We start from the raw sequence: 10520 nt of genomic DNA on the forward strand, positions 1-10520 counted from the left end.
GCATGGACTGGTTGGACCTAGAGGTCTGTTCCTGTGCTGTACATTGACTTTATACCCCGCCCCCCCCCCACCAACAGGGATTCAGGAGAAATGAAGTGGTGAGAATGCCAACCATGTGGCACCAGGGAGTGGTTTGACAAGTTTAGCAGCAAGGTATGAAATCAGAAAGAGCATCGCAAGGGGCCAACGTGTGGTGAAAGGGAATCGAACCGGATTGCTTGGAGTGACCTGTGACCCAGTGTACGAATGGCCTTATAGGAATGCGGAGGTGATTACCTTCTCCTTGGTGAGATCTTCCTCACCCTCCTGCTGCTCCACTCCAAACTTGTTGTCCATCTCCTCGCCACCTTCACAGATGTTCTTCCCTTTACACAGCTCATAGACATGAGTCAGGCGTTTCCGGGGCTGCCCTTTCGACTTCATCAGGATGTCTTTGATTTTGGGATTATTCTAGTGACAAGAAGAGACAGATCTCCTGATGGTTAGACCAACCGCTCACACGCGTGTATCTTCACCTGAAGCACAGGTGAAGCAACCCAAACGGTGTCCTCCTGCCCAGTTTTCTCACCAAGTGATACCAACAGTTCTCACCCTCAGGGAGCTACAGAGCAGCAGCAGTCCCACATGATGAGGAAATGCACCATTGCCCACCCTCAACAGACTCTACAGTAATCAATGCATTGAAGGGAAGCTAGATAAACACAGGGGGAGGGAGGAATAGGACAGTCCGATATGTGCCTCCTGCCATCCTTCGGAACAGAAATACTAGCAGGAAGCTCGCTCATGAGACTGGAAATATAATGCAAAGAAAATGCTACTTACAGAATCTACCAGCAACTTGGAACAGAAGAAACAGACACATCGGAGAACTTTCATCGTCTTTGTAAGAAAGCCAACATGAAAGACAGGCTTTGCCAGTTCGATGTGTCCAAAGTGACCTGGACATTCAGTCATGTTACCTACAAAGTGGAGACAACAGACTGTCAGATACACCGGAGAACATGGCTCACTTCTGATCCTCTCAGGCAATATCAGCCAGGATTCCTTATTCCTGAACAGGAGGGCCACCCAAAAACACAACCAGGTCTAGTTAAAGAAACCACAAACACAGGGGGCCAGTCAATTCCACAATGAATGGCTTTAAAATGATGTCCTGTTTTCTGAGAGGCATTTCATTCATATCCCACCCACTAAATCATTCCATATACTGAGAAGGCCAGAGGATGTTACTGAGGTAGAACTAGAGGTTTCCCCAACAGGGTCTATCCAAATCCACCTTAAACCAGCCCCCTCACCAATCCCCACCCAGAAACCTCCTCCACACCAAGGAGGGAGAACGACAATGGGTCAGAGTGTCAATGACACAGACTCTACACAAAACTACTGGTGACTTCCAGTGGACGAGTGCTGTACAAAATAGATGCTAGAAATGACAAGATCATTTCAAAACTTACAAATCCAAAAGAGAGAGAAATGCAGGAAATGTGGGTGAAAGTTCAAACTGTCTGAATTTCCCCTCATTCCCCAACTCAGCTGGTGGAAAACAGCCAGAATATTTGGGGGTTTGAGATATCCAGAGGGTATTGGAGAGAGCGGAGACCAGAGATAGTCTGACAAATATCAAAAGAGAAATTCCCTTTTGATACCATTTGAAAGCTGTGTGTTTAATTACAACACCCTGGAGAAATGGGGAGTGTAAGACGACTAGAATAGACTGACTTCAAAAAGCTGAATTACACATCTGATGTCACTGACCCACCCTGGCTTCTGGTTACAAATCTCTGGCGCTTCCCCTCAATTTCCCTCATTCCACCAGTGGCCTTGCTTCCAGCTGTCTGGTCCCCAAGCTCTGGAACTCATCCCTTAAGGACACTCACTCTATCCTCCTTCCAAAGATCAACAAGTAGGTATTGGTTACCTGCTGGAACAGCTCTTGTTCGGTCAGGGGCCAGACTTTAGCCTGGCAACGCTGTACAACATCCTGGGATACTCTACTGTGTTAGCAGCTTATTATAGGTTGGCTCTATTGGGAGTATTGAGCAGAGTCAAGTCATATAGTACAGAAACTATACCGTACAGCTCAATTCAACCACGGTCATGAGGTTATCCCTAAACCTTTCTGTCCACATACCTGTCCAAACAGCTTTTGAATGTTCTAGTTGTACTCACTTCCACTATATCTTCTGGTAGTTTATTCCATACACGCTCCACTGAAAATACTATCCAGGTCCCTTTTAAAACCACTCTTCTCAGCTGAAACTACACTCTCCAGTTTTGGGTACCCCTAGCCTGGAGAAAAGACCTTGGTTAGTCACCTTATCCATGCCCCTCCTGATTTCATAAGCCTCCATCAACCACAGCCTCTGACACTCCAGGGTAAAAAGGCCCAGCCTCTCCCTATAACTGGAATGAAACAGTGCAGACCTGGATCAGGTAGTCCTGTTTCAGGAAGTGTGCACGCTCCAACTCCCAACAAAAACAGGAAACGCTCCAGAATTGTCACTTCTAATGTAAACAGTGTAACTGGACCTCATCACAAACAAGATAACACCGACTAGAGATAGGAATATTAGCCACCAACCCTACATCTCCCTCCCAAGACGGGAACTTTTCCTTTAGGCCCTAGAGACCCACAACGCAGAATTTTATAACATCTGGTAGTTCCACTATTCCTGAGCATTTTTATTCTAAAATTGATTGCATTAACTTTAAATTCTCCACCTTTCAGGAGTTTGACTTGGTCTTCTGATCCACAAACCCAGTATCATTACAGTATCACAACTGTTTCCAAGAACATGCAAAAATCTGATTAAGAGAAGGACAACAGAAATAAAAGGGATTATTGCACAGATGATAGAGACATGACAGAAATAGCCATCAAACAAGGACACAGGAAGTATGGGGAGTGTCGAGAGATCTGGCTTTAAGCACTGGGAGGTACGTTTCCAGGGGAAAGCACACACCTGCACAGGTCTGGCATCGTCCCGTGCGCTCGATGACTCCTTGGCGAGGGTCCATCAGGCCACCCAGTTTGGGCCGGCCTCCCTCTGTGGTCTCCGAGTACTTGATCCCTCCTTCAGTAACAGACATTCGTTTCTGGGGAAAGGCAGTAAAACAGGAATTCTTTACCTGCAGGTCTGCAGCACACACATGCCAATTTCTTACAGTTGGTCTATGCAAGCCTTCATGCACTCCCTCCAGCCCACACTCTCCATGTCACCCTCCCAGTATAGTTCCCTTTTCTCCCTGGTTTATCTTGTCCCCAGAAGTATAAACTAGTGCCATTAGATTTCTACATTAGCTTGTATTTACATGGAATGTTATGGTAAAAATGCTAAAGTTCTTTACACAACTAAATGATAAACAAAAATGGATACCAACCCCAGTAAGGGGATGTAAGGGAAGATGGCCAAAAGACTTGGTCAGAGATGGGAGTTGCTCAGAAAGAGAAAGCAATCTCTGGGTAAAGAAACTTGCCTTAACTCCTGACTATGATTATTAGCAGTAGCAAGGTCAAAGGGGTCGGTTGGTTCATTTACATGTGGTATCTTGCTGTGTAGCAAGCTATTCTTACATTCCAATAGCTTCCAGACTGAACAGCCGATTGGCCAGTGCTTTGGAATCAGACACAAGGAATCGTGTAAATACTGGAACAACCAGAAGGGTGCACAACGATCGTTAGACTGGCAGCACAAACCGCCCCCATTACATGGGTCTTCCTCATGGAAGATCAGAGAACTCAACAAGCTGTTTTAGAGGATAGGGCCTCTGTGAACAGGCCAGACTGACAAAATCCAAATTCTCATTTTTCACCTCTGTACCAACAGTGACAGCACCACACACTAAAGCAGCACCTCTATTCTGGGCTCAGATGGTAACTACTGCTCCCAGGTGTAGCCACTTTTTTAAAAAAATCCTTGGCTCCTTTAGGCCATCACCCAACTGGTCATACCATCACTCCTACCTAGGGCTTTCACCTTCCTACGCTCATCTCTGCACTTCAGAGAATGGCCTTTTAATTGCCAACTAGAATCAGATTGAAAAAAGTTATCCACTTTTCTGATCTCATGCTGCTTGGCCAGTTGATGTTTTAAGAGGTTACTGTGAGACTGCTCAAAGAACCAATCACAACTTAAGTCTGGACAGGGTTAGAGCTGGTGAGATGTCCCAACACATTTAAGTCTCAGAACTGCAATGGCACAAGATCATGTGATTCTTGCCCTCTCAGGGTCCACATAAATTGCCTGCTCAGGAAAAATAGGCTCAAAGCAGCCTTTAGCTATACACCATTTTGTAGCAATGGCATGGGACATAAGCCTCCAAGACAGATCTCCTGGGGAAAGATGACCAGCGCTGGCTGCATGCCATGTAAAGTCAGATCAAGCATAAAGGTTGAAACCCCAGTCTCTTCTACTCTTGGGAGATTCAGTGTACAATCTCAGACAGCTCTCACCATACTTTTTTGTGGGGTCAGGGTGGGGAAGAGAAGGTGTAGAGGCTCTGAGTGAAACAAATGGAAGGTGCAAGGAAACCACTAACCGGCCCCTTGACAGCAACAAATGGATCAATGATTCAGTTAGCCTGTTAAATGCTACAGGTGTACCAAAGTGGGTTATGCAGGATTGTTTTCTCTGGGATGTAGGAACTGTCGCCTCCAGAGAACTCAGGAGCCATTACTCAGTCACAGATCATTTCACAGAAGCCAACTCCACCAGACAGCACATTGGACTGTGTCAGTAGGCCCTTGTGGGGTTAGGTCAGAAACCCCAGTAATACTGGGTACAATCCATAGAATAGGTGCTGCCCATTATGCCTGGACTGGCTCTTGAAACCATACCCTGGCTCAATTCATGTTTGAGTTGACCCAATTTCCTTCAGCAAATTTCCACTGAAGCAGTTTTGAACACTCCTTCAGATAACATGTACTGAATCATGTTGCATGGAAACACATCCTGCCTCCATTCAGCTCCATGAGGGCTGGTCAAAGCAACACCCCTCCAGCTCCCAACCCTACCAACTGTGGTTATCATTTCTCCAGGTTTACTCTATCAAAGCCACTCATGATAGGAGTATCTCTACTCCATCTCCTTTATGCTTCTGGTCAATCCCAGTTCTAACCACTCAATGCAGACCACTGGGAGCAGTTAGCTATAACTCTGCATTCTCAACAGGTCTGACCCAAAGAACAAGGAGTGAGCTATGAATCACAGGCAGGGATCTAAAAACATGAAACTAATTGGATGGAATGAATACGTGCCCACCTCAAACAAAAAAGGCATTGTTGTAAAAGTTGCGTTCAGGGAAGATAACGAATTCAAAGGTAAGTTGGGTTTGCTTTAATATACCTGTTTGTAATTAGGTCTGTAGCTATCTATAAAACATTTCACCACTGTAGAGAGAGATACAAGCAGATTAAGTGTAGAACGGGACTTTTACTTCACAGGAACATTTTGCAGGGCTGTGGGGAAACTGAGTGGGATAACAAGGAATTGTCGAAGAGACAAGCTGACAGACTGAACAGTCATCTGTGCTGTGAAGTTTATGAGCAGACTGACAATATCTCAGACCGCACAAAAAGCATTTACTACTAAATTACCAGATTGGAGCCAGGGTTTGCTGGAGATCCAGCCTCCAATTTCATCCTTAGCTGTCTGAGCTCTGGAACTTTCTGGTTAATTTGGGCTAGAGGGGTTTACAATGTGCTCTTGTGATACTGAACTTTCACTCTTGGAACTATTGTTGTAGTAAAGTACATTATGGAAATGTATTATTGATGGGGAGCCAATCAGCACATTCAGAAGGCTGGATTGTGAAGTACAATATGCAAGTTAGTCTGGACTATTGCACTGAACGTGGAAAGCTAGCTGGAGCGAGGGAAGCAGTGTTGTCTACCTTAATGGATTCTGTCCAGTGATAACCATAGAATAGCATTGTTTTGAAACTAGCAATGGTGAGGGCAGGTAAGAATGGGGCAAAATATAAAACAATTGCGACAGAGTTCAATTAGTAATTTCCACTTTATTTATCACAGACTCAAGAATACAAAAATCATTAATATACCCCACGGAGAGCAAATCTTTGTACATTTACAGCACTTCACACTCAACATCAGTCTCAACCAACATTCCAAGATACCTCCAGTAGAATATACACATTAATCCAGAGTAGTTGCCTGGATTTCAGAGCTTGGGTCTGGCTTGTGCATCACCAATGGAACTGAGCAGTACAATTCTATGATAATTGCAGACTTTCCTGGTGTCAGTAAACTGGGGCTGTACAAGCCTCAGGGTAGCACAGATAGATGGAGGTCCAAGATGCCAGGAGTAATTTAGAGCATTTCTGAAGGGGCATTTATGTAAGTTAATGCATGAACCAGTCCATCATATATGGTCAATACACAGCTGAGGATAACATTCCATAGCATCCCTGCTTAAAAAGCAGCACAAACATTTCCAGTCTTCTGATTGCTGTTGAAACACCATTTCTGACTCTCAGGCAGCTGTGGAAGGTCCAAAGTGGAAGATTAGATCACCCTGCAGAAGATTGGATGTTGCAGTAGGACCCCATTTGTGGCCATTAAAGGGGATGAAAGGTCAGGACGGAGAAACAAAGCACTTTACTCAACACTTTCAACATTCCAAGCAACTTCAAAGAAAAATGTTAGAGATTATCCAACTGGAAGAGCACTTTATACAATTCAGGCTCAAGTTTGCTCCAATACTCAACTAGATCATGTTGACACCTACCAGTCAGGTTTCCATAATCCTTGAAAGAACATTACAATGTATAGAATCCCTACTGTGTGCAAACAGGCCCTTCAGCCCCAACCAAGTCCACACCAACCCTCTGAAGAGTAACCCACCCAGATCCATTCCCCCTACCCTATTATCCAATATTTACCTTGACTTAAGCACCTAACCTACACATTATAAAGCAAATTACTGCAGATGCTGGAATCTGAAACCAAAAGAGAAAATGCTGGAAAATCTCAACAGGTCTGACAGCATCTGTAAGGAGAGAAAAGAGCTGATGTTTCAAGTCTAACTGACCCTTTAATCAAAGCTCTGACAAAGGGTCAGTAAGACTCAAAACGTCAGCTCTTCTCTCCTTACAGATGTCGCCAAACCTGCTGAGATTTTCCAGCATTTTCTCAGTTTCACCTAACCTACACATGCCTGGACACTATGGGACAATTTAGCATGGTCAGCTCACCCTAACCTGCACACTTTTGGTCTGTGGCAGGAAACCCACACAGGCAAAGGGGGAATAAAAACTCCAAACAGTTGCCCAAGGCTGGCATCAAATTTGGCTCCCTGGCAGTGGGAGGCAGAAGTGCTCAGCACCAAGCCACTGTGCTACCCCATGCAGGTAAAGGCACAAAGGTTTGCAGCAAGTCTAAAAATAATCTAGTCCCTGTCTAGAACTTGACCACGAAGCATCTTTACAATCCTGGTTAAACCAGGAAGTGGGTACCATCTACATCCAGTTTTTCACATTGAGATGGCAACATCAATTTGGGCTGGTTTACAGTTGAAGCCTGATACATTACAGAATGAGGAACATGGGGATTGAGAACAGTAGCCCAAATGGAATCATCTGCAGCCAGACCAATTAGCCCAGTCCAAATAGCAAGCCTCCAAAGGCGTGCAAGCACATTACAATCTGACAGCAAAGACAGCCTACTTGACTTCAAGAATCTGTGCCTCAATGGCTTTGCAGGGTATAAATTGGGGAAATCAGTACTTTGCGCCATTTTAATCAATACTAAAATGGAAGAGCTCAGCGAACACTTTCATATCACAAACTCAAGTGAAATGGAAAGTGCTAAAATATTCAGGGGTCAGGTGCATCTGAAGAAATAAAGGGTTAAAAATTTCATATCATGTCCTAGTCAAATCAGTTTAAGAGCTTACAAGTTGATCACAAAAACTGGGAAAGTGTTTTTTTTAAAAAAGTGGCCCAAAAATGAGACTTAATATTTTTAAGTTTAAAACAAAAAACCTTCTGAAGTGCAACAGCTGAATTCCACAGTCAAGGCAGTAATTTGCCGACTCAATGAAAGAACACGCACTGGGTCCAAGACAACATCCCTTTAAATCAGTTATGAAAGGAGGATTATACAACTGGATGGGTGAAGTGTACGAGGCTCCACTTTCTCCAGATAAAGTCAACACTGAACTGGCAACAGTCCAAAACCATGCCACATGTAAATCTGAGTTGCGTAAAGAAAAGTTTTAAAAGGAACAGGGCTGGGGGCAGAGAGAAAGCATTCAGTGTAAAAACACACTTTATACATCAGTTACCCCAAGAGTAACTCATTTGAAGAATTTACACAAATTATAACACTTTTACAAGTCTTAAAAGATAGATTATATGTAAAACGCAAGCAAATGCTTGGTCTGACATACATACTGAAAGGAAATAAGATAAGTAACAGACAAGACTTTCCACCTAGCTTAATAAAGGGTAGCATTACACAAATTAAAAGAAAAAAATTAATAGTTAGGTGCAATTTGAGTTGAGAAAAGCCAATAGCAAGTGAAAAAACCTCTAAAACCCCCTCTCTTCACCTTTGGCAAAGTAGAAATCAAACCCAGCACATACCATCTCATCTGGACTGAGGATTCCAAATTGGACCCTTTTGATGGTGCGCAGTGGGCATGCGCTATCTCCGGAAGGAGGTCCTTGCATGGTTCAAACTCCCAGCAGTCAAGCGGCGTCTCGTCAGGGGCGGAGAGAGAGGGATATAAAAGCGTAATTTTTCTTTAAAAGCGAAAACGGTTAAAAAAACCCCTACTTTCACAGACGAAGCGGTCACAACCGCACCGGTAAGCCCTCCCAACCGTGGGCCAGCCTTCGAAGGAACTAGCCCGCCCCCAACCTAAGATTTGGCCCCCTCCCTTTTTTTCCCTCCTACTCCGGGTGCGCTCAAAGCGCATCTGAAAGCTCCAGCGCTTGTGCGCCGCTTTATATAGATTTCAGTCGGCTACGGGGTCACCATCGCCGGCACCGCACGGGCTCGAACGCCGGCGTATGGAAATGAGGCGGCCGGTACAGCGGCGATTGGTCGAGCCGCTCGTATCCGATTAATCATCGGGAACCCGCCCCCTTTTCTCGCGGGTGGGAAGGGGGAGGTCTGACGGAAATACCCGATCGCGGCCGAAGCGGGTTTTTTTTGGCGGACCCAGGGAGTGTGCGAAAGAGAGAGAACGCGAGCGCTCGGTGGCTCGAGCTGCTTGGATGCGTTAATGGAGCCTGAGGCCTAGGCCGCGTTTGCCGTCGCCTCTACCTCACTCGGTTATGCCGATCCCAGGCCGGCCGACCCTAACCTTTCCGCTACCCCAATCCCCTCCTCCCCACCCAAAGTCGACTCTTGTTTTCCACGCAGCACCCCCCCCCATCACCCAAATCGCTGTCGTCGTCGTCGGAAAAAAAAATCCGGTACCTCAACGAAGCCTCGGCCTGTCGTAAGAGGCGCCCCGGGGCTGAGCGTCGCTGAGGCCCCGAGGCGCCTCTAGGAAAACCCGCTGGAAGCCTGGATGCGAGGCCGGAGTCTTGGAGGGGGTTATCGGGGGAGCGAGGGGGGTTTTGGTGTGGGCAACGGATTTATCGCCCCTTCGTAAGCGGCCGCGTTTTGTTTGTTTTGTTTTTCCTGTCTGATCTGGAGTTAGTTTCGAATTCCTTTTAACAGAAGGGAGAGACATTTTGTGGGAATGTTCCTGATCTGTGCGTTTCGCCAGAAAATGGAGGCGAGTGATTTCAGAGACAGCTCCTGAGACAACAATGAACTTGGTCTTTCCACCAACACCTCCCCCAACCTTTTTAATTTCACAAACTTTTTAATTTTTTAAAAGAATAAGATCCATTTCGTCACTCATTTCCTGAAATCTTTCAACAAAAACCACCCCCTCCCCCATCACCATCCAATTAACCCCAAAAAATCAGACAAATATCTCCAGGCAAAGTATGTCGTAATACCTTTTCTCTTTCGTGTTCAAACTCCTATATCTTGGGTGTTTTGTCAAAACAAAAACACCTCTTTAAAAATCTCTTTTCTTCAAATCTTTTTGACCCACGTTTATCTGAAAAAACAAGGATCATTGCCCATCTTTTTAAAGTATTTCTTGAGGGTGGGGGACCAAATTTTCCTGAGGCTTCAAACCTACCAAGGTTACTTCTAAAAATAAAAATAATTTGCTTAACGAGTTTTGAGAATTTGCCATGCCCACACTTTGACACTCTGGTGTAACTTGTCCTACAGGGTAAGTTCCCATGTTTGTTTTTTTTACAAAACTAAGGCAGTGAATCTGTTCATTTTCTCTCTGTGTATGGTTGAACAGTTCAAGACCATTACGAGTTGGCACTTTCAGTCGCTTCCTGTTACTGTAATCTTTCCTTGCTGCTCTAATGTTTCATTTTTTTTGACATCTTTTTGAACAGTGTAGTACTAGAGGTGTAAGGCATGGCCAATATTTCTGAGGAGGGTTCATTTGATCTGAAGGATTAACTCTGATTTGTCT

General features: G+C 44.9%; 1 protein-coding gene across 1 annotated transcript in view; it reads right to left on the reverse strand.

The window, feature by feature from the left end:
• The window catches only part of polr2a (RNA polymerase II subunit A), a 33641-nt gene extending 24318 nt beyond the window's left edge, over window positions 1-9323 (reverse strand). The window contains exons 1-4 of the mRNA XM_060854457.1: window positions 8605-9323; window positions 2964-3096; window positions 823-959; window positions 277-450 (exon numbers count right to left, since the gene is read on the reverse strand). Of these exons, the coding sequence (XP_060710440.1) occupies window positions 277-450; window positions 823-959; window positions 2964-3096; window positions 8605-8691 (531 nt within the window). The 5' untranslated portion in view covers window positions 8692-9323. The remainder of the gene's footprint in view (window positions 1-276; window positions 451-822; window positions 960-2963; window positions 3097-8604) is intronic.
• Window positions 9324-10520: the final 1197 nt, after the last annotated feature.

This window comes from Hemiscyllium ocellatum, chromosome 44 (genome assembly GCF_020745735.1).
Source record: "Hemiscyllium ocellatum isolate sHemOce1 chromosome 44, sHemOce1.pat.X.cur, whole genome shotgun sequence".
Classification (NCBI taxonomy): Eukaryota; Metazoa; Chordata; class Chondrichthyes; order Orectolobiformes; family Hemiscylliidae; genus Hemiscyllium; species Hemiscyllium ocellatum.